The sequence below is a fragment of the Saccharomyces kudriavzevii genome (assembly GCF_947243775.1).
Source record: "Saccharomyces kudriavzevii IFO 1802 strain IFO1802 genome assembly, chromosome: 8".
Classification (NCBI taxonomy): Eukaryota; Fungi; Ascomycota; class Saccharomycetes; order Saccharomycetales; family Saccharomycetaceae; genus Saccharomyces; species Saccharomyces kudriavzevii.
In genome coordinates, this window is record NC_079279.1 from 308,040 (window position 1) to 334,301 (window position 26,262).

Here is a 26,262-nt window from a genome sequence, read left to right on the forward strand (position 1 = left end):
TTTTTTTCTTTATGTGTATTTCTGAACAATATATATCTATATGTAGACGAACTTGTAGAGATCTTCTCAGCGATACTTTTATCAACTATTTTTACACGTTGTATTCTAACAGGGGACTTGCTGTTTGGAATTTTGAATAGTTTGAAGAAAAAGCGATCAACAACATAATGTATTCTCTTTACCATTTTTGGGAGGCTGAAACCCAGCAAAAAAGGACCTGAAAATGGAGAAAGCTTTCCGTTTTTATTTGAATTCCAAGGCTATTTTCTTTCACAAAGGCCTCTCATTGAAATCATCTACCGTCGATGACCCTAAGAGTGGATATGGGCTTTTCATCGATCCTACAAAATTCAGCGGTGAGGAAGTAAACAATGGAACAGTCCAATTGTTACGAATCCCTAAACTTTTCACGTTTGATATCAACACACTGTTGGCCCTCTTAGGAGATGAGGACGAGTTTACTTCAAAAGAACAATTTCAAAGAACTAACAACAAGATTAAGACGGCTCTTCGTGAAATAATGGAATATCCCGGTTTCAGCAGATTTCTGACAGAAACAAATTTGCTCATCATCTACTTCATGATATTCCAATCTATTTTCAACAGTTATGAGATACCTGGTAGTATCAAGTACTATTTGAAGAATATTTTGATGAACAGTGACGTAGAAACTGCTATGGACACCATTGAAGACTTAGCTACAGATTACGGCCATTATCCTCAAATTTTTGGGCTTCAAGAAACATTGAAGTTATTCAAAGACCTTTTTCTAAACCTTCTGAATGTAAATGATATCAAACACCTTTACTCAGCGATAATCTCACGTTGTCTAGAGATACCGGAAAAATCTGGCACCAAAGGGCAAGAATTCACCGTTCATTCCACTTTAGTTCCTGTTTTAGATTTTGCCAATCACGAAAATACTCGAAAAAATGCCTATTTCGATATCGACCCTGCAAATAATGATGTTTTACTCCTACTTAATGCAGATGTGGTTCAAGAGAGGGGTGCAAACTCCGTAGAAGTCTTCATCAGTTACACGCCCACAGATAATTTATTCTCGATGTTACTAACGTATGGATTCGCTCCAGATTTCAAGGGTTATCCACAATTTTGGACCGTATCATTAGACAGAAGCTTTTTAAGAGATTACAACGGGCTAGATTTAAATGCAGAGTTGAGGACCTTTTACAAATGGCTACATGTAAACCCTGTAGTCTCACTAGTTAAACATGAACACAATGGCCAGGTCAGATGGTTTATCAACGACACGACACCAAAGTTTGATGAAATTTTGCTTCCATTTATTCCACCCTTGGGAGATGCAAGAATAGCACGCTGGGCATATGATTCTGCCTGTCATTTGATGTTCGCCAAGATGCATTGCCTGGTTAATCCTGAGACAAAAGAACATGCAGCAATGATTGCGGAAAAATACCGCTCTCTCATTCAGGATAGAGAATTGAACGGTGATGATTTTATTAATTTACCGCCTTTGGCGTGGTCGTTACGCTTCAAAGATACAAAAAGCGGTTGCATGTTGCAAAGACATATGAACAGCGAAGAGGCAATTGCTGAACTTCAACGAGAACAAAGACAAGACGCAGCCGAAACCAGGTCTCGATTTGTTGACTTCTTCCGGAGCTTTTTGAAGTACAGGAAATCCCGAATCACTAAACTTACCAGTAACTCAAATGTTACCAGCGCATTGTTTGCCCAAGAGCTGGAGATAATTGATGATTTAGCAACAGCCATTGATAAAAGCTCTACTATCTTCTTCAGTGATCTCAATGTTGTGCTCGATGTAGAACCCAGCACGTTCCCTCCTTTAAGGTTTCTTCACGACCACATGGAGATCTCCGAGAAGACAGAGAAGCCAGTCCGCAAATGTGAGGACCCAGCTTCTTATACTTCCGGCGCATTCACGGATTTCTTTGAGGACGAAACGAATCAATACGTCGCCTTCTTTGGAAATGATTAGATAGGTCAAGCTACGGAACTTACCATCTTGTATATAAATATCCTAGTTATCCTTTCTCTAACATGATGAGTGCCAAATACAAAAATCTGACGCGTTTTCATTTTCTCTGGCTTATTCTTCCCGCTTTTTCGCGCTTTTCTCCGTTTGATATACAAAGCAATTATAGCTTATAGAGATCTCTCTAGAGATGTCAAGGTGAACACTTGAGACAAAAGAGCAATCGCCCAGCGTCTGCGGATTGGTATGAAGTGTGTTTTAGTATACGGATTTTGTCTTTTATTTGCTCTTGCCGAAGGCGTGGAAGGTGTCCATTTTTACGCTAAATCTGGGGAGACCAAATGTTTTTATGAGCATTTATCGAAGGGGAACTTACTGATCGGTGATTTGGATTTGTATGCGGAAAAGAATGGTTTGTTTGAAGAGGACTCGGAAGCCAGTATAAGCATAACCGTAGATGAATCGTTCGATAATGACCATCGCGTCCTGAACCAGAAAAACTCACACACTGGGGATTTCACTTTCACTGCCTTGGACACAGGGGAACATAGAGTTTGCTTCACCCCATCTTACAACAAGAAGTCCTCTCCATTGAGAATATTCATAGAACTGGAAATTGGTAATGTCGAAGCTCTCGACAGCAGAAGAAAGCAGGACATGAATTCACTCAAGGGAAGGGTGACGCAGCTGACTCAAAGGTTATCTTCGATTCGTAAGGAGCAAGACACTATTAGAGGTAAGGAGGCGGAATTCAGAAACCGGAGCGAATCCGCCAATAGCAAGATAATGTCGTGGTCTGCACTCCAGTTTCTCGTACTAGTGGGAACCTGCATCTTCCAGCTGCGCTACCTTAAGAATTTCTTCGTTAAACAGAAGGTTGTATAGTAAACATAATGTGTATACTATACTGCCTTATATACACCCTGTATATATCACTCGTTACGAACAGATGCGATGACTCTCCAATGATGAAATATTCTTCAGATGCAATAATGAGTGACAAAAGCAAAGAGCATGGAGCACGTACAAGAAGCCGGATGAGACCTATCATAATGAGCAATAACGAGCTAGAAGGTGTAGCATCTGAACTTGAGGCGCTCAGACTCGAAAATGCGCGTTTGCGGGAGCAGCTGGCCAGTAGAAAAGACAATAAGCAGGATTACCCATTATCTCTGGAGGAATACCAACGCTACGGGAGGCAAATGATTGTCGAGGAAACAGGCGGCGTAGTGGGTCAAGTAAAACTGAAAAACACCAAGGTTTTAGTAGTTGGTGCTGGGGGTCTGGGGTCTCCCGCCTTGCCATACCTAGCAGGCTCTGGTGTGGGTCAGATCGGTATAGTAGATAACGATGTAGTGGAAACTTCCAATTTGCACAGGCAAGTGCTTCATGATTCTAGCAGGGTCGGCATGTTGAAATGCGAGTCCGCCAGACAATCCATTACAAAACTGAACCCACATGTCAGCATTGTCACGTATCCCGTTAGATTGAATTCAACCAATGCATTTGCGATTTTCGAAGGATATGATTATGTATTGGACTGCACTGATTCTCCATTAACCAGATATTTGGTTTCTGATGTAGCTGTAAACCTGGGAATAACAGTGATCTCGGCATCCGGGCTAGGAACAGAGGGCCAGCTAACTATATTGAACTTTAATGGCGTGGGGCCATGTTATAGATGCTTTTATCCGACACCTCCACCCCCAAACGCAGTGACTTCCTGTCAGGAGGGTGGTGTAATAGGCCCATGCATTGGAGTAGTTGGAACGATGATGGCCGTGGAGACTCTGAAACTTATCCTAGGAGTCTATACCAATGAGAACTTCAAACCTTTCTTGGTGCTATATTCCGGCTTCCCACAACAAAGCCTGCGTACTTTTAAAATGAGAGGTAGAAAAGAGAGTTGCCTCTGCTGCGGTAAGAACCGAACAATAACGAAAGAGGCCATCGAAATGGGCGAGATAAACTACGAATTGTTCTGCGGTTCACGGAACTATAACGTATGCGAGCCTGATGAAAGACTGAGTGTGGATGCATTTCAGAATTTATACAAGGGTGAAGATTTTTCAGCCAAGCACATCTTCCTTGACGTCAGACCATCCCACCACTATGACATATCTCACTTTCCCGAGACGGTCAACATCCCCATCAAAAGGTTAAGAGATATGAACGGTGATCTCAAGAAGCTACAAGAAAAGCTCCCAACTGTAGGAAAGGACAGTAGTATAGTGGTTCTTTGCCGTTATGGTAACGACTCTCAGGTAGCTACAAGATTGCTGAAGGATGAATTTGGGTTCGTTAACGTAAGGGACGTAAGGGGAGGTTATTTCAAATACATTGATGATATTGACCGCACCATTCCTAAATACTAATCGCATATATAAGTATGATAAGTGTATGGAAGTCTTTTTTTTTTGGGACTTCTTTCGACTCTATACAAGGGAAAAAATTCGAAACGCATGAACAGTATATTCAAGCAGTATCCTGTAATTCCTTCAATGCCGAAGACAAATCCTTAATCAAGTCTTCAGCAGATTCACAGCCCACAGAGACTCTTATCAAAGTTTGGTCGATATATGGATCTGTCATTGCTCTCCACTCCACAAGGGACTCAATACCACCTAGCGAGGTCGCGTGATGAAAATATTTTAACTTGAGAGGTAATTGTTTACATTGTTCCTTGTTGTGTAAAATGATGGCGAAAACGGGACCATACCCACCCACTAGTTGCTTTTTGACAAACTCTTCAGTTTGTAGAGATGAGTGGTAGATCGTTTTCAGTACTTTGTCAAATTCAGATTGATGATCTGACAAGAATTTAACCAGTTTCGTGGCATTCTCTGATTGCTTGGTTATTCTCATTTCGTAAGTTCTAAGAGACCGTAACAACATGAAACTTTCTAAATTCGCTACGTTTGTACCTAAATAAATTCTGTCGTCTTTCAGTTGTCGAGAAACTGCTTCGTCTTTAACCACAAGAACACCACTCAATAAATCTGAATGACCACCAAAGTACTTGGTAGCAGAGTATAAGACGACATCGGCGCCAAAATTCCATGCGTATTGCAATGGCGGAGATGCAAATGTGGAATCCACTATCAACAGGGCCCCTTTTGTATGAGCTCTGTGAGCCAAACTTTCAATATCATAAGATGTACCATACGGGTTTACAGGAGATTCCAGATGAACAATGTCGCCCTCAGAAGCATATTTTTCGATATCTTCTAGAGGATATTGTTTAACGTCATAATTACGGGCCAAGATGTTCGTAATTGCACGAACGCCATGGTAGCTCTGGCCAATGAAAATCTTCTTCGGATTGTAATGCACCATTGCGGCGTAGAATGCAGCTAACCCAGAGGAATAGATGACGGCATAGCCATCGAGGATCTCTGAAAAGACACTCTCTAACCTGGTGCTGTTTGGATGTGCTAGACGTGAATAGACGGGCTTCTTTTCCATAAAGTCCAGGTTTTCACGCTCTGTCCATGGAATCAGGTCATCATCATCGTAACGGAACGTTGTAGAGACGTTGATTGGGGGCGCCACATCAGTAACCCTGTTGTCTTTGTCATCGCCATGAATCAAAACTGTTGACAAGTTAACCATTTTCCCTTCTTTTTTACACAGCCTGCTCTTGGATACATTTATTGCATAACTAACGAGGGAACAAGCTCCAAGAAGCCATCGACGTATAATACTTATATATTGCGTGCTGCATAAGGCGATCAGATGATCGCATTCAGAATTAAACACCTCAAAAAAACAAGAGCCACAGTTTCCTTATCTAGCAGTGCTTGCACAATGCCTTTCAACTTTACCAGAGAACACTAAAAACCTCCGATCAACACATGTTGGAGGTGCCAGAAAGTCTTATTTTTACATATTACTGTGCAACATAGGATCAATTCCATTTGCATAAACGTTGCGACAGACATACACGTCGCGCAATTGCATGTGACGTCTTACTAAAGCATAACGTGTTGTAGTACTGTTCCATGAAAACGATGCTATTAACAATCAACCGCCAGCGTTATCTCAAAAAAAAGAGAACTGACCTCCAAGATGTCAGTTCTCTTTAGCTACATGATGCTATTCCGTCATGATGCTATTCCGTCGTAGCTAGCCTTATCATATATAGCTTAAGGAAACCAAAAATATTTCAAGCGCGAGTGAGAAAAAGGGTCTTCTTTCTATAACGAAGGAAAGAAAAGAGTTCAATTGTGGTAAGTAGACGAGCAAAAGCAGGGATAAAAGCTCGGCTTTCTATGATCAGGATACAATTGAGAAGCATGTCCAACAAAACATCCAAGAGTGATTATCCAAAGGAGTTTGTCAATTTCTTGAACAGCTCGCATTCCCCCTACCATGCAGTTCATAATATTAAAAAGCATTTGGTGTCGAAGGGTTTCAGGGAACTGAGCGAACGTGAATCATGGGCTGGCCAAGTCTCACGGGAAGGCAAGTACTTTGTAACGAGGAACAGCTCTTCCATTATTGCGTTTGCCATTGGCGGAAAATGGAAACCTGGCAATCCGATTGCGATTACGGGTGCTCACACCGATTCTCCCGTGTTGAGAATCAAGCCTATTTCCAAGAGGGTTAATGAGAAGTATTTGCAAGTGGGCGTGGAATGTTATGGTGGCGCCATCTGGCACTCGTGGTTTGATAAGGATCTGGGCGTTGCCGGAAGAGTTTTCGTCAGGGACGCAAGAACAGGCAAAACCATTGCTAGATTGGTAGATTTAGATAGACCATTGCTCAAAATTCCTACTTTGGCTATTCATTTGGATAGAGACGTAAACCAAAAATTTGAGTTCAATAAGGAAACACAATTGTTACCGATTGGCGGTTTACAAAGGAACAGTGCCGAAACCAGCACTGAAAAGGACGCTGATAAAAGTGGCTTTACCTCTATCAAAACAATAGTGGAGAGACATCACGAAGAACTTTTGGAGTTAGTCGCCGAGGAACTAGCTATCGATGCGATTGAAGACATCGAAGATTTCGAATTGATTCTCTACGATCATAACGCGTCCACTCTCGGTGGCTTCAAGAATGAGTTTGTTTTCTCCGGAAGATTGGATAACTTAACGTCCTGTTTCACGTCAATGCACGGTTTGACATTAGCAGCTGACACGGAAATTGATCAGGAAGCAGGTATTAGGTTGATGGCATGCTTTGATCATGAAGAGATAGGCTCGTCCTCCGCACAAGGTGCTGACTCTAACTTCTTGCCTAACATTCTAGAAAGATTATCCATTTTGAGAGGTGACGATTCAGATAAAATTAAGCCGTTATCCAACTCATCAATCTTGGAAACCTCTTCCAAATCATTTTTTCTATCTTCCGATGTTGCTCACGCAGTTCATCCAAACTACGCGAACAAATATGAAAGTCAGCATAAGCCTTTATTGGGCAGCGGTCCCGTAATCAAAATCAATGCAAATCAACGTTACATGACCAATTCGCCAGGTCTGGTCTTGGTGAAAAGGCTAGCAGACGCTGCTAAAGTACCTCTGCAATTATTTGTCGTGGCCAACGATTCCCCATGCGGTTCCACTATTGGACCCATCTTAGCATCGAAGACAGGTATCAGAACTTTGGATTTGGGTAATCCACTATTAAGTATGCATTCAATCAGAGAAACTGCTGGTTCTGCCGACTTGGAATATCAAATCAAGTTATTCAGGGAATTTTTCGAACGCTATTCTTCTATAGAATCAGAGATAGTTGTCTAAACGGCAACTTTAGTAATCGATAATCCGAACTAGTTATTTCCTCCTTTTCATATACATAATAAGCCATGCAATATCTTGTGATCTACATAACCTTTCGCGGGGACTAAAAGAAAAATAAAAGTTTTGAAAGCCATGTGCTTCTGCAAACAAAAGAACATATTAAAGTTCAAAGCAAACAGTCCTGAAGGAGGCAGTAGATTGATCAATTTTGCATGAGTAAAAGGCTGTCCCTCAAAGACCAATTATTAAATTACATGCAATAAAAAATGAGCGCAAACTTATCGATTGGTAATGAAATTAAAGACTCATTCAAGGAAACCCATAAATGGGTTCAAAATAATCTGAAATGGCTGAAGGACATTGAACAATTCTATCGAGAAAGGGCTAAATTAGAAAAGGAGTACAGTGAGAGACTAGCTCGCTTATCGGCTGAGTACTTCAACAAGAAATCCTCAACATCGGTTCCCATCTCTGTGGGTGACACACCTACTACTACGCCAGGGTCCGTTGAAGCTGCAGGTGTCGTCGCATGGAATGAGATCTTAACTCAAACCGATATGATTTCTAGGGATCATAATCAGTTGTCATCGGATTTTGAAAATCATATCGCAAATCAATTGAGTGGGCTATTTACAAAGCTCGATATGACCTTAAGCAAGATAACTGGATTCAATAATGACATGGTTAATAAAAAGGATAATATCTACCATGAATTAGAAAAGGCTAAGAAGGACTATGATGAAGCCTGTTCTACTATGGAAATGGCTAGAAATAGACACACCAAGGCATCTAATGATAGAAATAAGAAAAAATTAAATGAAAAGGAGGTGGAAATGAATAAGTGCAAAAACGAATATTTGATCAAGATTAACCAGGCAAATAGAACTAAGGATAAATACTACTTCCAAGATGTTCCTGAAGTGCTAGATCTTTTGCAAGACGTGAGTGAGGCAAAGACTCTTTTCTTAAATGATCTGTGGCTGAAAGCGGCTTCTGTCGAAAAAGATTTAGGTACAAGAGTCAGCAAGAGATTGCAGACTGCGGATTCTGTGGTCATGCAGAACAAACCCTCTTTGAATACGGCCATCTTTATCAAACACAATTTACAGAACTGGAAGGAACCACAAGACTTCACGTATAAACCATCGCCTGTATGGCACGATGATGAAAAGTTTGCAGTTCCATCCCCACTAGAAGTCGAAGACTTGAGAATCAAGTTGGCTAAAGCCGAAAATGATTACAATTCATTGCAAGACAAAACTCAAAACGAGTTGTCTAGACTATCCACTTTGAATAAAATAAAACACGAAATGAAAACTAACGAAGATAATGTCAGCGCCACTAAATTTTATGATACGTTGAAAGATTATTTAAATATTGTTTCACCCTTTACTTCTCACGAGACTTTGAAATTACAAGCCGAAGTTCAAATCGAAAGTATTCAGAATAACGTTCCTGAAGAATACGATTTGTCCACGGATGATATTGATCTTTCCAAAACGAAAAAGAAATCTGGGATATTCAGTAAGTTAAAGCACAATATCTTGAACGTTGATTCGAGACCTACAAGCAGCGGGAGTACTGATAGTGGCAGCGGAGGACCCCTGCATATAACAAGCCTTTTCAATACATCAAGGAGAACCAGGCTAGGCGCTGCACCCAACGATACTCGCGAAGATGGAGATAATACTTCTGTCCAAACTAGCGGCACGAGTGTCACAACAAAAACCACGCAAACTTCCAATGACGACAGCGGCAACAAAGTACTGTACGCATATGTGAAGCAGGATGATGATGAAATTGATATTACGCCAGGCGACAAAATTTCATTGGTTGCACGCGATACGGGTTCTGGATGGACCAAGATAAACAACGGCAATACTGGCGAAACAGGGCTTGTACCCACCACGTACATTCGCGTATCTAGTGCTGCTTCGGCCACAGCAAATGGCAAGGGCCCCGCGCCAGTAGTGCCACCACCAAGAAGGAGCACGTTGCCCGTTAGGACAATGGAAGCCGTGTATGCCTATGAAGCGCAAGGGGATGATGAGATGTCAATTGATGTGGGGGACGAGATAACCGTTATCAGAGGTGATGACGGTAGCGGATGGACGTATGGCGAGTGCGATGGGCTGAAAGGTCTATTTCCAACTAGTTACTGTAGGTGAATGAATGAATGAATTATTGGTTTATATTTTTTATATTGGCCTCCCCCCCGCATTTTCGAAAAGGTAAATCTATGTTATATATTATAGTATACTTATATTCATATATATAGCACAAAATTTCATGTGATTAATCTACTAAGCGAACGCCCAAATTGTTATTTATTTCCATATCTACATCCATCTCGATGTCTGGTTCATCCTCGTTCTCGTTTTCCGATTCCGAATCCGATTCCGATTCCGATTCTAAAGTGGTTTCTAAATCACAGTTTGATCTGCAATTTGGACACATGAATTGAGGATAACTCATAATAACTAGTCTTCTCACACAATGGAAATGCCAACTATGGGCACATGGTGATATGAAAATGGCTTGGCAGGGCTTTATTTTGTTTAGGCAAATGGAGCAATCTTCTTGTTCTAGACCCGTAGTTAATTTCTGTAAGTTTTTTATTCGGTTCAATGCCTCTTTATTAAATGCATTAGCCTTCAATTTCCAGGACTTGTTCAGTTCAATTTTCATCTTTACGCACCGATATATCTCTTCTGTACCGCCGCGAAAGTCCATGCCCAATTGTATGATATCGCCATCGTGCAGAAGGTGGTCATTCGAAATGGTAGACGCTGACGACAAGCGCTGATGGTTCAGGAATGTTCCACTGGAAGATTTGACGTCTTTTAGCAACCAATTGCCCTGGTCGTCGACTTTGAAGCACCCATGGGTCCTGGATATCACTTTTGATTTGAACACTACGGGATGATACTGATCCGGAATCTTGGAAATGGCCTCCCTTACTCTCTCCGTGTACCTTCCGATGATTATTTGTGAGCCTGCGCCCGCAGTTCTTATGATAGGGTCAAAGAATAGACCTTGGTTGGCTACAGAAGAGGAAGAAGTGTCTATAAAGGGTGTCAGTCTGATGCTAAAAAGCCCGTGCTTGTCCATTCTGCGTCTCAAAGTGAATTGGTCTATCCGCTCGGGTAGTGAGGTATTTGGTGGGAGATGTATGTCCAGAGAGAAGTCCGCCTGGTTCACTTGATTGGGAGGATATATGAAATGACGGATGCTCTTTGTAGTGTTCACAGCGGGAGCTGCGTTTGCCTCCACAGCGACAGCAGTAGTAGCGGTAGCGGCAACAGCATTGTTCATCATGGCCAATGAAGTAGCCGTACGCGATGGTAAAATGCCCAAACCACTAACACCGCCATTATTAGTGCTGCTATTGTTAGGCGCATCGTTAATGGTGAGAGAGATGGATATCGGCAGCCTGATGGGATTGTTGAACTTGGCGTGGTCGTGCGAAGCAGCGTCAGCTGGAGCACTGGAGGACGTTTGATCAGGGGGTGATGAGGGGGCAGTATTGATAGACATCCAGGAAGGGACTCAAACAGCTACACGGAAACTGTGTCCACAGGAATCGACACTATAAGAAAAAATTCACAGCACACGAATATAAACGGGACAGCGAGCCAAACGAAAAATGCGGTCTACAGTCGAGCCATATACCGAGTGTCCTTCTAAAAAGAATGTCAAATCTATACACCAGTTTACTAGCGTATCTCACCTGAACTCACATGTAGAAGCTCAAGGTTCCTGCTGATCCCAATGGCAAGTTCTATCAATTTTCTCATTCTCTTTGTGGGCCGTGGAGAGTGACTTTTGTCGCGACCCTATTAGAAAGACTAGGAGGACTCCAACTCCAATGGCGGCAAACCACCACAGTCTTTACCAACCTCTACAGCATCAACATGGCTAACGATACTAGCGGTGCTACTAACGCTGAGACCGACAATGGTAGCAGCAGCATCAACTTGGAACCATCTCCACCCTTAGCAGAACCAGCACCCAGAGGACCCATCACTGATAGGACCAAAGTCAACTATGTGCCAAAGAACAACGACCCATCGTCATTTCAGTACTATCCAGACGATCCCGAAAATCCCATCAACAAGTACAAATTCGCGCTGAAGGCAGACAGCCAGTACTACGACCCGTGCGAGGAGTCCTCCAAGCTTAGCTTCCAGTGCCTGGAGCGCAACGATTACGACCGGTCCAAGTGCCAAGAATACTTTGACGCGTATCGCGAGTGCAAGAAACAGTGGCTGACAGCCAGGAGGAAGAACAGACAGCAATGGGAATGAGCAATCTCTTTTGCGCTCCCTTCACTTAGATCTCTTTTCTGTAGACATGAACACTTCGCGACGAATTATCTCGCCAAACTGTCATAGTTCATTCCAGTGCAGCGTGAAAAAGTAACTCGCAATGGCATATGAAGAAGCAGGCTGGATAAAGTTGCAAAGCGGAAATAAGGAACTTTTGTATATATCTCTACATACCTGTACATACCGAACGTAAGAAGCAAGAAGCAGTCATGGCCGAAAACTCGCTCTTGAAGTTCATCGCTAAGAACAAGGTGGCCATCCTTGCAACGGTCTCTGCGGGGACCGCTGCCGTGGGTGCTTATGCCTACTACAAACAGCTCAAGCAACGGGAGCAGCAGCAATTGAAAGGCACGAAGAACCGGCGACGCCCGGGGGAGACCTTCACCAGCCAGAACGAAGACGAGGTGAGCTTGAAGGACGACGGCAGCATCACGAGTGGGAGTAGGAAGAGGAAGAAGAACAAACGGAAAAGAAAGAATAAGCCCAAGCTGGCGGAAAGCTTTGAATACCCCCTCCTGTCCGATGGCGAGCCTGATATGGCACAATTGAGAGGCCTGCCGCTTTCTCAGAGGCAGGAATATGCTGTGCAGTTGAAGGACAAAGGTAACCATTTCTTCACCTCCAAGAACTTTGATGACGCCATTAAGTACTACCAACATGCGATCGAACTGGACCCAAACGACCCAGTTTTCTATTCCAACATGTCTGCCTGCTACATCTCCACGGGCGACCTGAATAAGGTCGTGGAGTACACGACAAAGGCACTCGAAATAAAGCCCGATCATTCCAAAGCGCTGCTAAGGCGTGCATCTGCCAACGAGTCGCTGGGCAACTTCACCGATGCTATGTTTGATCTTTCTGTTCTGTCACTGAATGGGGATTTTGATGGCGCCTCCATTGAGCCCATGCTGGAAAGAAACTTAAACAAACAAGCAATGAAGGTGTTGAATGCAAATCTTTCCAAGAACAGCGGCGACAGGGGCTCGGAAATATTGCCGTCAAACACGTCTCTAGCCTCGTTCTTTGGGATCTTTGACCCTGATTTGGAAATTTCTCGTGTGAGCTCTATCTCACCACCTGACACTGCTCATGACATGTTGTTGGAGGCCTTGCAAAGATTATACTCCGCCACCAGTGAAGGTTATTTAATAGCAAACGCTCTTTTCACCAAGGCCACTGATGCATATCATTCCTTGCTTTCTGCTAGTAGAGTAGACGGCGCCATAAGAGGAAATGCAGCACTGGCCTTCTGCTACAAAGGTATTTTCCAATTTTTGAAAAATGACCTGCTAGATGCTCAAGCTCTTTTACAAGAATCTATTAACTTGCACCCGACGCCAAATTCGTACATATTCATGGCGTTGACTTTAGCCGACAAAGAGAACTCTCAAGAATTCTTCAGCTTTTTCCAGAAAGCCATCGATTTGGATCCTGAGTATTCACCCACTTATTACCACCGTGGGCAAATGTATTTCATCCTGCAAGATTACGTCAATGCCAAAATGGATTTTCAAAAGGCTCAAAGCTTGAACCCTGGAAACATTTACCCTTACATTCAATTAGCCTGTCTGCTGTACAAACAGGGCAAGTTTAGTGAATCTGAGAAACTTTTCAATGAGACAAAATTGAAGTTCCCTACCTTGCCCGAAGTACCCACTTTTTTCGCTGAGATCTTAACTGATAAAGGCGATTACAACACCGCGATCAAACAATATGATATCGCCAAACGGTTACAAGAAGTACAAAGAAAAATACATGTAGGAATCGGACCTTTGATTGGTAAGGCTACTATCTTAGCTAGGCAATCTACCCAAGACCCGACTCAATTAGATGAAGAAAAGTTTAATATGGCCATCGAGCTATTGACAGAAGCTTGTGATTTGGATCCAAGATCCGAACAAGCCAAGATCGGCTTAGCGCAGTTAAAATTGCAGATGGAAAAAATTGATGATGCCATCGAGTTATTTCAGGATTCGGCAACTTTAGCAAGAACCATGGACGAAAAACTGCAAGCAACCACATTTGCTGAAGCTGCAAAAATACAAAAACGTTTGAGAGCAGATCCAATTATTAGCGCAAAGATGGAACAGACCTTAGCTAGTTATAGGGCTAACGGCATGATTTAGAGGAAGTTTATGTTTTATATGTATACAGTATACATACTTTATAAGGGTTCTATTAATGCCAGATCTAATTCGATTCTTCTCTTCCAAATGTTGTACTGATCGTCGGTAACCAATATATTCGTGGTTTGTAGCATCGATCCCAGTTTTCTAAAAATGATTTCATTGTACTTGATACCGTCAAAATCATCATACTTGATTTGCAGATCTCTAAACCATTTTTCACCAATGATTAATTCTTTCACCAGCTTAACACACTCAATCACATCATCCACTCTCGGTGTCGACATCAAACCGCACATCTTACTAATTATAAAATGGTCAATACGCGGATCCTTGTGTCTTCTTTCATTGAACACAATAAATGTGCAATTCAATACTAAGCCACATACCAATTGCCATGGGCAAACCAGCCTCGATGCGTTTATATTATACTCTTCCACAATTTGATATGCTACTCCTCTGGGAAGCTCAAAATCGTTGCATAGTCGTATTATTTCTTCTGTGGACATTTTACAATATTTTTTCGTTAACAACGAATTTGGTACTCTACCTTTTTTCCTTAGAGCTTTGGCTGCTTTAAATTCTGATTGAGGTTTTCTGACTTTTTTACTTACTTTTGTCTTCCTCCTCTTGCTTTCCTGAGCATCTGACGTCTCTTCCTCGCTCACAAAGTCGCTGCCATGGTTTTCATAATCATCTGTATCCACATCATTATCTTCAATAACGGCCTTTTTATCAGTATTTTTCAGAGAAGAACTTTCGTTGCCTAGAGTCTCTTCCTCCTCCTCCTCCTCCTCCTCTTCCTCCTCCTCGAATGCTAATTTTCTTCTTGTGATAGAAGGTGATTCTTCAGTTTGCATTGGCGGTAGCTCTGGTATTGTCATTTGATCATTCTTGTCATTCTGACTAACTTTGGTTGGTGTACCAAACAGCTGTTTCCTCAAATCCCCAGGATCAGAAGAAGTAAACCTGTCCCCGTTCTTTACAGGGCTACGCCTACTCTTTTTGGGACTCGGTGTCCAAGCAAATTGCTTCATAGGCGAAGAATTAGATAAACTTTGTCTAAAAAGATTCATCAAGTGTTTGGCCTTTTTCGGTTCTAAAGGGATACTATCCATATAATAACAAAGATCAGGCATGTACTTCTCGTTCATCTTCTGCGATGCTATGTATGCACATATATGGCATCTGGCTACTTCTTCATCTTGTTTCAGCATCACTTTGTTTAGTGAGGTATTGTATAAAATTGACGTCGCATTAGTCAACTTCTTTAAATATCCACTCGACCAATCTGGTTTTTCCTGCGGATCTAGTCGTAATACCTCAGTAACACAGTGTTGAACTTGTTGCATAGACATGAGCTTCTTAAAGATATTATTTTTAGCCTTTTTTTACCAGCATTGTGCTCTTTTTTACCATTTCAGTATTGTGAGATTTTTTTTCAATCACCGGTTTCTCAGTTAACGTAAACAACGGTAAGGAATGAAGAAATACACAGCTTTCACAAAAAGTTAGCTGCTTGCCAAAGAGAAAGGTGAGAAGCTTACACGAAAACTTTCATACCTTCAACACTCGCGATTAATAGTCTTTTATAGCCGCTTGCATCCATTTGTCATAATTTGCTTCGTGCCGCTTCTATACGCTATTGCTCTCTCAAAGGCTTCTCCTCATCGTTTTTCTATTAGCACCCTCAACTTTCAAAAGAGCAGCTACTCCCAAAAATTCCCCTTGTTGTTAGTTATCAGCAAGAGGTGCATAAGTTTAGATAATGTCAGGTTACTATAGAAGAACACACCCATCCTCAGGTTCATACAGACATCCTCAAGAACAATCTCAGTATTCGCGTTCTGGCCAATACCAGCAATCAACTGACCATCCATACCAACAGTATCCTAATCAATACAATCAACGCCGACATCATAACCATAATGAAAGTCCGAGGCGACGTTATAGTGACGATCGCCCACATAGTTTGAACAATGGCAATTCGCGGCATTCATATTATGGTACAAATAATAGCCACAGTGATGCATATTCAAATAATAAACCAGACGTTAGTAATCAAAAGGGTTTGTCTCAATCACGCTATTCAAGTACCGGCGCTCATACCCCATCTGCATCTACATCTGCCTCTGCGCAAAAACCTCTTCTCGCTCAATCAGCCTTACTCCTTCAACAAAGACCGCCTTCAGTTCTGAAATACAATACAGTGACCTCGAGGTCCAAATTTCACTACTTTGACCCCATAAAAGGCGAGTTCTCCAATAAGGATAAAATGGTTTCTTGGAAGACTACAGACAAAGAGTTTTCCGAAACCGGTTATTACGTAGTTAAAGAGCTACAAGATGGGCAATTCAAATTCAAAGTAAAGCACAGGCATCCGGAAATTAAAGCGTCCGATCCACGTCGTGAAAACGGAACTATACTCAATGGAAAAATGGCAAGTCACAGAAAATGCAGAAAATCATTGGTTTTACTGCCTCGCATATCTTATGACAGGTATTCTTTGGGGCCTCCCCCCCCATGTGAAATAGTTGTTTATCCAGCACAGGATTCAACAACTACTGGTATTCAAGATGTATCAATAAAAAACTATTTCAAAAAGTACGGTGAAATTTCTCATTTTGAAGCATTTAATGACCCTAATAGTGCTTTACCTTTGCATGTTTATCTTATAAAGTATACCGGTTCCGATGGAAAAATTAATGATGCAGCAAAATCAGCCTTCAATGCTGTGAGGAAGCACGAATCTTCAGGCTGCTTTATCATGGGCTTTAGGTTTGAAGTTATTCTGAACAAGAATTCCATTTTAAGTAATATTATCTCCAAATTTGTTGAAATGAATGCCAAAAATTTACAAATACTGCAAGAGAGTTTGAAGAAGGCCAAAGAAAAAGAGGCGGAGAAGGAAAAAGTAAAGGAGGCACAAAGTAAAGATATTAATTTGCCCAAAGAACCTAAAATGGACACATTATCGCATTCGCCAGGACACGAAAAGAAAATTCCATATGATCTTTTGGGTGTAGTTAATAATAGACCTGTTTTACATGTCTCTAAGATATTTATTGCCAAGCATAGATTTTGTATTGAGGACTTCAAATACAAATTAAGAGGTTACAGATGCGCAAGGTTCATTGACCATCCTACCGGTATATATATTGTTTTCAATGACATTGCGCATGCGCAAACTTGTTCGAATGCAGAGTCGGGAAAGTTGACAATAGCGTCCCGCAGCAGAAGAATACCTATTCAGATAAAATTTCATTTAATTCTTCCCAGGTTCCAAAACAGAACTAGATTCAATAAACCCGACTCATCATCAATATCCGCCCACGCACCTGTGAAATACAAGTCCAAGGAAGAGTTCATTGAAGCTACAGCTAAACAAATATTGAAAGATTTAGAGAAGGCCTTACATGTTGATATTAAGAAAAGGTTGGTAGGACCCACAGTATTTGATACGTTGGACCATGCAAATTTCCCTGAATTATTAGCCAAAAGAGAATTAAGAGAAAGGGAGAAAAAGCAAGAGATCGCCTCAAAAATTGCTGAAAATGAGTTGAAACGCAAAGAGGAAACTCAAAAGGACTTCGACTTGTTTGGCTTGTATGGCAGCTATGCAAAATCCAATAAAAGAAGTTTGAAAAGACGTAGTTCACTTACAATGGGCCATACTTCTTTAAAAAGGAAAAAGTTATCTAAGGGCATCAAACCAATGGCACATTTGTTAAATGAAGAAACTGATTCTAAGGAAGCTACTCCATTCAATGATAACGGCATTTCTAACTTATCAAAGGAACATGAAGAAGAAGACGAAAATATGACATCATCTTCATCATTCTCTGAAGAAGAGGAAGAGGAAGTTGCAGATAAGAAGTTTAAGAGTGAATCTGAGCCAACAACGCCAGAGTCTGATCACCTTCAAGGTGTCAAATCATTGTTATCCGATCAAAATGGATCGGATTTTATATTGGATATTCCTTCAATGTATAAACCCACCGCTACTGAAATTCCCGAACCTGTATATCCGCCTGAGGAATACGATTTGAAATATAGTCAAGCTTTGTCGCCTTTGGACTTACAAAACGCCATTAAAGATGAAGAAGATATGCTCATTTTGAAGCAATTGCTGGGCGCAAATACTCCTAATGCTATCTCTGAAACTGGCGCAGTTCTGGAGTACAAAACCTGGAAATCTCGTCGACAATTACTCGAAGAAAAACGGGCTTCGAATTGGCAAATCGAACTTAACGGAACTTCGTTTGATAATGAACTACAACCAACTAACTCCTTCAAGGCCGAAGGGTTCAGGAAAATTGCTGATAAATTAAAAGTTAATTATTTACCTCATCGTCGAAAAATTCATCAACCATTAAATACTGTGAACATCCATAACGAAAAGAATGAATACACTCCTGAACTTTCCCTAAGAGAAGAGTCCTCTAATAAAGAACCTTCGGATCCAGTTCCTCAAGAAGTTTCATCCTCAAGAGATAATAGGGCATCGAATAGAAGGTTCCAACAAAACATAGAGGCGCAAAAAGCCGCAATTGGTACAGAATCTGAGCTGCTGTCATTGAATCAACTAAATAAAAGAAAAAAGCCAGTTATGTTCGCTCGTTCTGCGATTCATAATTGGGGTTTATATGCCTTAGATTCTATCGCAGCCAAGGAAATGATTATTGAGTATGTTGGTGAAAGAATCAGGCAACCGGTAGCCGAGATGAGAGAGAGGAGGTATTTAATGAACGGTATTGGTTCAAGTTATCTTTTTAGGGTTGACGAGAGCACGGTGATTGATGCCACTAAGAAAGGTGGTATTGCCAGATTTATCAACCATTGTTGTGATCCAAATTGTACGGCAAAAATTATAAAAGTTGGTGGGAGAAGGAGAATTGTTATCTATGCATTACGAGATATTGGGGCGAACGAAGAACTAACTTATGACTATAAGTTTGAAAGAGAACAAGATGACGAGGAAAGGTTACCTTGTTTATGCGGGGCCAGTAATTGTAAAGGCTTCCTAAACTGATGAGGGTACACTGAAACTTCTTAAATAAATGCCTACTTGCTTTTCAACTAAACAAAAAATAAATAGTGCACACTGTATAGATTTGATAAGTAATCTTAACCACCACCCAATGGTTAGTAATTTTGTTTATCCTATTTCTGAAAAATTTGCGATATATCGCTTTGGGAGAATAAAGATTTCACGATGGTTTTTATTAATATGGGCGATGATTTCAATGCGAATAAAGAATGACATAAAAGGCGTAGAATAAATAAGGTAGTAGGGGTAAAGGCCGCCGATGAAGCATTTTTTCAGAGTACCGAAAGTATTTCTGCCTGTCTCTAGAGTCTCGATACGATATTCTAGTAGTGATACCGCTCAACCAAAAATTTCAAAACTCAGAATCACTTTTAATAAAACTAGTGAATCAAATAATGAAAAAACTGATAATTCATATTCAATTGACGCAGATAGCTGTCCTATAGCACAGCGGAATGGTAAGGCATCATCAACCAAACCTTTAAAGGCCACTTTACCTCCATCATTGCAATATGTGCGTGACTTAATGGATTTGTATAAAGATCATGTGGTATTAACGCAGATGGGATCGTTTTATGAACTTTACTTTGAGCAAGCAGTTAAGTATGCTCCTGAATTAAATATATCGCTAACAAATCGAGCTTACAGTTATGGTAAAGTCCCGTTTGCTGGATTTCCTGTACATCAGCTAAGTCGACACTTAAAAATGCTTGTAAACAATTGTGGCTATAGCGTAACTATTGCCGAGCAATTCAAAAGGAAGGATGTTGCAGATAATGAAGTTAACAAATTTTACAGGAGAGTGACTAGGATAGTTACACCTGGCACTTTTATTGATGAAGCGTTCGAAAATTTAAGAGAAAATACGTATCTACTGAACATCGAATTTCCTGATAACTGCATGGGTCAGGTGGCAGATGCTAGTTTAAAGGTCGGCATATGCTGGTGTGACGTAAGCACCGGTGAAATATTTGTTCAACAGGTGTACCTTAAGGATTTGGTTTCCGCCATAACAAGAATTCAGCCTAAGGAGATTCTACTAGATGAAAGATTGCTAGAGTTCCACATTGAGTCGGGGACCTGGTATCCAGAACTTGTTGAGCTAAAAAAATTTTTTATCAAATATCAGAAGATGCCCAGCCAGCATCGTACTATTGAATCATTTTATGGGCTGTTCAATTTAGGTGAAAAAGAAGCAACAGACAGGCAACTCAGGATTCAATTTCAAACTTTTACTCAAAAGGAGTTAGCGGCCTTGAGGAATACGCTAATTTACGTAAGCGATCATCTGCCTGATTTTTCTATTAATTTTCAGATTCCTCAGAGACAGTTAGCAACAGCTATTATGCAAATTGACTCAAGGACTAGCAGTGCTCTTGAACTGCATTCTACTGTGAGGGACAACAACAAAAAAGGATCTTTGTTGTCCTCTATTAGGAGGACAGTAACGCCTTCTGGAACGAGACTTCTATCCCAATGGTTGAGTGGACCTTCACTTGATTTGAAAGAAATAAAAAAACGACAGAGGATTGTAGGATTTTTCAAGGATAATTTTGATATCACTGAGGCATTACGGATAATGTTGAAGAAGGTGAATGATCTATCTCGCATATTGCAAAAATTCAGTTTCGGAAGAGGTGAGGCATTAGAGCTAATTCAAATGGCACATTCACTACAGGTATCAAGAGAAATACGAGAATATTTACTAAAAAACACTTCATTCATGAAAGCTACATTGAAGAATCAAATAACGCAACTGACTGAATCTTTGAATTTTGAAAGTAACTTAATTGATGATATTCTGAAGTTTTTAAATGAGGACATGCTAGTGAAGTCGCAAGACATTAAACAAAATGTGGATGTAAATACAATGCTTGAGGTAGATATAAAGGGGAAAAAAACAGATAATAAAGATGAAGTCTTTGAACTGACAGACTTTGTCGTTAACCCTTCGTTCAATGGCAAACTTATGAAATTGCATAATGCTTATCAAGACGTTTGGCGGAAAAAAAAAGAGCTTAACGTTTCATTGAATGATTTGTTTGTTGAAAATTTAAGTGCTAAGTCGTTTGCTTTAAAGGAGAGGCAGAATGGCGAGTATGCACTGCATGTGACAGGAACACCCACCAATTTGAAGAGGATCGATGAATTTATCACCAAAAAAACCGAATTTTATGGAAGCTACTTTCATATTTTACAGAAATCTAATCAAACACGATGGTTAAGCCACAAGTTTTGGACGGACTTGGGCCTGGAATTAGAATTATTGGCTCTTAAGATCAGAAATGAAGAGGCCAACATTATCGATCAATTCAAAAAAAGATTCATTGATAGGAGCAACGAAGTTAGACAAGTTGCAACTACGTTGGGCTATCTTGATGCATTGTCATCTTTCGCTGTTTTAGCTAACGAGAAGAATTTAGTCTGTCCTAAAGTGGATGAGAGCGATAAGCTAGAAGTGATGAATGGAAGACACCTGATGGTCGAAGAAGGTCTTTCAGCACGTTCTTTAGAAGCATTTACGGCCAACGATTGTGAACTGGCAAAGGATAATTTATGGGTAATTACTGGACCAAACATGGGCGGTAAATCTACCTTTCTAAGGCAAAACGCAATTATTGTAATTTTGGCACAAGTTGGATGTTTTGTCCCCTGCAGTAAGGCACATATTGGTATTGTGGATAAGCTTTTCAGCAGAGTTGGTTCTGCTGACGATCTATACAATGAGATGAGTACATTCATGGTGGAAATGATAGAGACATCGTTTATCCTCCAAGGCGCTACCAGGCGATCTTTGGCCATACTTGATGAGATCGGACGGGGAACCAGTGGCAAAGAAGGTATCAGCATTGCATATGCAACTCTAAAGTATTTATTAGAGAATAATCAATGCAGAACGCTCTTCGCTACACATTTTGGTCAAGAATTGAAACAGATTATTGACAGCAAATGTGCGACAGGCTTGCGTGAAAAGATCAAATTCTACCAAAGTGGAATCACGGATTTAGGTGGCAACGATTTCTGTTACAACCATAAGTTAAAGCCGGGCATCTGCATGAAATCAGATGCCATTAGAGTTGCAGAACTGGCTGGATTTCCAGCAGAAGCATTGCAAGAAGCTCGGGAGATCCTAGGCTAAGTAATTGATATGAATGTATTGTATATAATGTGAAATGTAATATAGGGAATCACCAAGTCACTTCCGCTTGTTCTTTTTCGAAGATGATGAAATCCATCGAGGTACAACAGAATCGGTAACTTTGCAAACTTCCGTAGTTTTTCGCGCGAATGACATTAGCGGAACCAAGAGAACACTTGGAAATTTGTCATAAGTACAATGGTGGATATTGATGTGAAAGGCAAGGGACACATTGAATCAGGCTTACGAATACAGCCCATCTCTAAGCTTGTTACTACAAGAAATTATTTTTGTTTTTTTCGTTCATGAGTGTCAGTCTAGAGCACACGCTCGGATTCAGAATAAAAGTCACGAATGTGTTGGACGTAGTTACTGAGGGAAGATTGTATTCTTTCAATTCATCAAACAACACCCTTACTGTCCAAACAACAAAAAAAAACCAATCTCCACAAAACTTCAAGGTGATCAAGTGTACATTCATTAAGCATTTGGAGGTAATCGGTGACAAGCCTTCATTTAATTCATTCAAGAAGCAACAAATCAAGCCATCATACGTGAACGTTGAAAGAATTGAGAATTCTCTAAAGGAAGTTGTAATAGCATCTAAAAAGAAAGACCTTTTGAGAGGCAAGGGTGTGAGTATGGAAGGCCAGTTTATTTTTGATCAAGTCTTCAAAACTATAGGTGACACTAAGTGGGTTGGGAAAGACATCGTTATTCTTGATGATGTTAAGGTGCAACCGCCATATAATGTAGAAGATATCAAAGTTTTACATGAGGGTAGTAACCAATCCATTACATTGATTCAAAGAATAGTAGAAAGAAGTTGGGAGCAATTAGAACAAGATGACGGTAGAAAAGGTGGATGATTTAGTAAGCGAAGAATAACGAGAAATTTGTACGTTTTGTATTTGAGAAATGATTCTATATAATCCACTATTTTGTATAGAATATGCAATCGAGAAAATGGGTCTGTATGCACAGTCTATTGGAAGGTACTATTGCACTAATTTTTTTCATTTGCTCGTAGTGTTTGGGTGTGTAGATTTTAAACACGGATAATGCTTAACCTGTTAATTAATCTCCAGAGATGACAAAAGAACAAAGGAAATATTTCAAGACTCCGAAAGACGTGAAACACGGCTATTGGGTCATCAGCTCTACAAAATTTCCTTTTAGCCCCGATATTACTATGTCTGAATTTCTGAACGAGAATCCTGACATACTGGAGGAGAACCAACTTCCCACCAGAAAAGAAGATAGTGCCAAGGACCTCTTGCTAGGAGGTTTCAGCAATGAGACTACGGTCAAGAGGAGGAGGCTTTTGTTAAAGATAGATCATTCATTAAAGTCCCAAGTGTTACAGGATATAGAGTTATTGGATAAGCTTCTTTCTATTCGAACTCCACCAGAATTAACTTCCGATGAAGATAGTTTGCCAGAAGAAAGTGAAGCAGAATCCGTAACAAGCCAAAAAAATGAAGAAGAGTCTGAACTTATTGATGCTCAAGAAATATACGATTTGATTGCGCATATTTCAGACCCTGAACACCCGCTGAGTCTTGGGCAACTCTCTGTTGTAAATCTGGAAGACATTGACGTTCATGATTCAGGTAACCAGGATGAAATGGCCGAAGTTGTGATCAGAATAACACCAACAATAACACATTGCTCTCTAGCAACCTTGATTGGTCTGGGGATACGAGTTAGGCTGGAAAGATCTCTTCCTCCAAGATTTAGAATAACAATTTTGCTGAAGAAGGGTACTCATGACAGTGAGAATCAGGTAAACAAGCAGTTAAATGATAAAGAGCGTGTGGCAGCTGCATGCGAGAATGATCAGTTGCTAGGCGTGGTCTCTAAGATGTTGGTAACTTGCAAGTAAACGAGGTTCTTTTTCCCGCCTCTTACTTGGGAATGCATCGGTTTGTTTTAATTTTTGAATGTAAGTTTTTATTGTACGTTTTTTACACTTTCTATGTAGTATTTTGCAATCCAATAAACACGAAAGGACGCTTTTTATGGAGGTTAGCACCCACTTCTTATATCCTTTCTCCCTTTTAGTGAACAGCACGTAATGCAGTTAAATTTTTTTCTAGCTTTCGTTATCGAAGAACGCCAAAATTTTTAACCTCTACATATTCGTTGACACTTTCCTTTCCAAGATCCCCTCGAGCGACAGAAAGGCTAGAGTTTTGTCCTGTCCTTCTTATAAGTGTTCGTACTTTTCACAAAATTTCACAAGCCATCACATCTACGCGAGAAAGTGTGCGAATTGGCTGGAGCATATGTATATTTGTCGAGAATTTATTCTCTGATCAAGAAATACAACACGAGAGCAGTACGAGACAAAAGTGCAGAAGAAGACATAAACTACTCATAGAAAATGGGATATTTTGTTCCTGATTCACATATTGAAAATCTAAAGTCATATAAGTATGTGAGACGTCCATTGGCTGCCTCAAACTGCGGAGAGCAAAATCCTTAATTTACTAACCTTCAACAATTTTCGTTTCCTTTCTCAATAGATATCAGAGTGAAGATCGTTCACTGGTGTCAAAATACTTCCTCAAGCCATTTTGGCGAAGATTCTGTATCATTTTTCCCACGTGGATGGCACCTAATATTATAACATTATCAGGTTTTGCTTTTATTGTTATCAATGTGTTGACTGTATTCTATTACGATCCAAATCTAAACAAAAATACCCCTCGATGGACATATTTTTCGTACGCCCTAGGTGTTTTTCTATATCAAACGTTTGATGGCTGTGATGGTGTGCATGCCCGTCGCATTAATCAGTCAGGGCCGTTGGGAGAATTATTCGATCATAGTATTGATGCCATCAACTCCACTCTGTCTATTTTTATCTTTGCCTCCGAGACTGGAATGGGGTTTTCGTATAGTTTGATGTTATCCCAGTTTGCAATGCTGACAAATTTCTATTTAAGCACTTGGGAAGAGTACCATACACACACTTTATACTTGAGTGAGTTCTCCGGACCCGTGGAGGGCATCTTGATTGTTTGCGTTTCGTTGATATTGACTGGTATATATGGAAAGCAAGTAATCTGGCACACCTACTTGTTTACTATAACAATTGGTGATAAGGTCATTGATGTGGACACTATGGATATTGTTTTCTCCCTAGCTGTTTTTGGTTTAGTGATGAATGCATTATCTGCGAAAAGAAATGTGGACAAATACTATAAAAACAGTACTTCTTCAGCCAACAACATTGCGCAAATTGAACAAGAGAGCGCTATTAAGGGTCTTTTGCCATTTTTTGCCTATTACGCAAGCATTACTTTATTGGTCTGGATACAACCAAAATTTATTACGCTTGCTTTTATTCTTTCGATCGGCTTCACGGGAGCATTTACAGTCGGCAGAATAATAGTTTGTCATTTAACTAAGCAGGCTTTTCCCATGTATAATGCACCTATGCTAATTCCTTTATGTCAGACGGTACTGTACAAGGTATGCCAGAATATTTGGGAAATTGAACCGAGCAGAATTGTATTTGCCTTATCTTGGCTTGGGTTTGGTATTTCATTAGGCGTTCACATCATGTTCATGAATGACATTATTCATGAACTTACAAAGTATTTAGATGTTTACGCTCTATCCATTAAGCACTCGAAGCTAACATAAGTCATATCTTGCTCTCACTTTTTTCTTTTTTTCTTTTTTAAGAAAGGCACAATTTTTTCTATTGCCTGGTGAAATAATTAAACAAATGTTGTGTAATAGATAACATTATATTATAGAATGATAGAGTCTCTGATAATGGTGTTTTTTTGCTGTTCCTGTGTATCTATCTGGCCTGGTATTATCACTTCCGCGGCTATTTGACGTTTTTTGTTAAGTGCGCCTTAGACGGCAAAGTGTCAGAAA

The 26,262-nt window shown here is 40.5% G+C and overlaps 15 protein-coding genes across 15 annotated transcripts; 12 read left to right on the top strand and 3 right to left on the bottom strand.

Annotated features, from left to right (window-relative positions):
- Positions 1-223: 223 nt before the first annotated feature.
- CTM1 (cytochrome c lysine N-methyltransferase) lies at positions 224-1,981 on the top strand (the record flags this gene model as incomplete). Its single annotated transcript, XM_056228488.1, has 1 exon — positions 224-1,981. One exon carries the CDS (start codon positions 224-226, stop codon positions 1,979-1,981), a length of 1,758 nt encoding a protein of 585 aa, XP_056088205.1.
- Positions 1,982-2,224: 243 nt separating this feature from the next.
- ERP5 (Erp5p) lies at positions 2,225-2,863 on the top strand (the record flags this gene model as incomplete). Its single annotated transcript, XM_056228489.1, has 1 exon — positions 2,225-2,863. One exon carries the CDS (start codon positions 2,225-2,227, stop codon positions 2,861-2,863), a length of 639 nt encoding a protein of 212 aa, XP_056088206.1.
- Positions 2,864-3,030: 167 nt separating this feature from the next.
- On the top strand, positions 3,031-4,353 carry UBA4 (Uba4p; the record flags this gene model as incomplete). Its single annotated transcript, XM_056228490.1, has 1 exon — positions 3,031-4,353. One exon carries the CDS (start codon positions 3,031-3,033, stop codon positions 4,351-4,353), a length of 1,323 nt encoding a protein of 440 aa, XP_056088207.1.
- Positions 4,354-4,453: 100 nt separating this feature from the next.
- On the bottom strand, positions 4,454-5,590 carry SKDI08G1580 (putative cystathionine beta-lyase; the record flags this gene model as incomplete). Its single annotated transcript, XM_056228491.1, has 1 exon — positions 4,454-5,590. One exon carries the CDS (start codon positions 5,588-5,590, stop codon positions 4,454-4,456), a length of 1,137 nt encoding a protein of 378 aa, XP_056088208.1.
- A 659-nt stretch (positions 5,591-6,249) lies between these two features.
- Positions 6,250-7,722, top strand: APE4 (aspartyl aminopeptidase; the record flags this gene model as incomplete). The annotated part of the gene is made up of 1 exon (XM_056228494.1): positions 6,250-7,722. The coding sequence occupies one exon, from the start codon at positions 6,250-6,252 to the stop codon at positions 7,720-7,722; it is 1,473 nt and encodes a 490-aa protein (XP_056088209.1).
- Positions 7,723-7,988: 266 nt separating this feature from the next.
- BZZ1 (Bzz1p) lies at positions 7,989-9,890 on the top strand (the record flags this gene model as incomplete). The annotated part of the gene is made up of 1 exon (XM_056228495.1): positions 7,989-9,890. The coding sequence occupies one exon, from the start codon at positions 7,989-7,991 to the stop codon at positions 9,888-9,890; it is 1,902 nt and encodes a 633-aa protein (XP_056088210.1).
- A 127-nt stretch (positions 9,891-10,017) lies between these two features.
- Positions 10,018-11,259, bottom strand: DMA1 (ubiquitin-conjugating protein DMA1; the record flags this gene model as incomplete). Its single annotated transcript, XM_056228496.1, has 1 exon — positions 10,018-11,259. The coding sequence occupies one exon, from the start codon at positions 11,257-11,259 to the stop codon at positions 10,018-10,020; it is 1,242 nt and encodes a 413-aa protein (XP_056088211.1).
- Positions 11,260-11,636: 377 nt separating this feature from the next.
- Positions 11,637-12,029, top strand: COX23 (Cox23p; the record flags this gene model as incomplete). The annotated part of the gene is made up of 1 exon (XM_056228497.1): positions 11,637-12,029. One exon carries the CDS (start codon positions 11,637-11,639, stop codon positions 12,027-12,029), a length of 393 nt encoding a protein of 130 aa, XP_056088212.1.
- Positions 12,030-12,259: 230 nt separating this feature from the next.
- Positions 12,260-14,176, top strand: TOM71 (protein channel TOM71; the record flags this gene model as incomplete). Its single annotated transcript, XM_056228498.1, has 1 exon — positions 12,260-14,176. The coding sequence occupies one exon, from the start codon at positions 12,260-12,262 to the stop codon at positions 14,174-14,176; it is 1,917 nt and encodes a 638-aa protein (XP_056088213.1).
- Positions 14,177-14,214: 38 nt separating this feature from the next.
- ORC6 (origin recognition complex subunit 6) lies at positions 14,215-15,534 on the bottom strand (the record flags this gene model as incomplete). Its single annotated transcript, XM_056228499.1, has 1 exon — positions 14,215-15,534. One exon carries the CDS (start codon positions 15,532-15,534, stop codon positions 14,215-14,217), a length of 1,320 nt encoding a protein of 439 aa, XP_056088214.1.
- A 410-nt stretch (positions 15,535-15,944) lies between these two features.
- On the top strand, positions 15,945-19,208 carry SET1 (histone methyltransferase SET1; the record flags this gene model as incomplete). Its single annotated transcript, XM_056228500.1, has 1 exon — positions 15,945-19,208. The coding sequence occupies one exon, from the start codon at positions 15,945-15,947 to the stop codon at positions 19,206-19,208; it is 3,264 nt and encodes a 1,087-aa protein (XP_056088215.1).
- Positions 19,209-19,485: 277 nt separating this feature from the next.
- On the top strand, positions 19,486-22,365 carry MSH1 (mismatch repair ATPase MSH1; the record flags this gene model as incomplete). The annotated part of the gene is made up of 1 exon (XM_056228501.1): positions 19,486-22,365. The coding sequence occupies one exon, from the start codon at positions 19,486-19,488 to the stop codon at positions 22,363-22,365; it is 2,880 nt and encodes a 959-aa protein (XP_056088216.1).
- A 305-nt stretch (positions 22,366-22,670) lies between these two features.
- LSM12 (Lsm12p) lies at positions 22,671-23,234 on the top strand (the record flags this gene model as incomplete). Its single annotated transcript, XM_056228502.1, has 1 exon — positions 22,671-23,234. The coding sequence occupies one exon, from the start codon at positions 22,671-22,673 to the stop codon at positions 23,232-23,234; it is 564 nt and encodes a 187-aa protein (XP_056088217.1).
- A 323-nt stretch (positions 23,235-23,557) lies between these two features.
- CIA2 (iron-sulfur cluster assembly protein CIA2) lies at positions 23,558-24,250 on the top strand (the record flags this gene model as incomplete). Its single annotated transcript, XM_056228503.1, has 1 exon — positions 23,558-24,250. The coding sequence occupies one exon, from the start codon at positions 23,558-23,560 to the stop codon at positions 24,248-24,250; it is 693 nt and encodes a 230-aa protein (XP_056088218.1).
- Positions 24,251-24,751: 501 nt separating this feature from the next.
- On the top strand, positions 24,752-26,019 carry EPT1 (bifunctional diacylglycerol cholinephosphotransferase/ethanolaminephosphotransferase; the record flags this gene model as incomplete). The annotated part of the gene is made up of 2 exons (XM_056228505.1): positions 24,752-24,801; positions 24,894-26,019. The coding sequence occupies 2 exons, from the start codon at positions 24,752-24,754 to the stop codon at positions 26,017-26,019; spliced, it is 1,176 nt and encodes a 391-aa protein (XP_056088219.1).
- Positions 26,020-26,262: the final 243 nt, after the last annotated feature.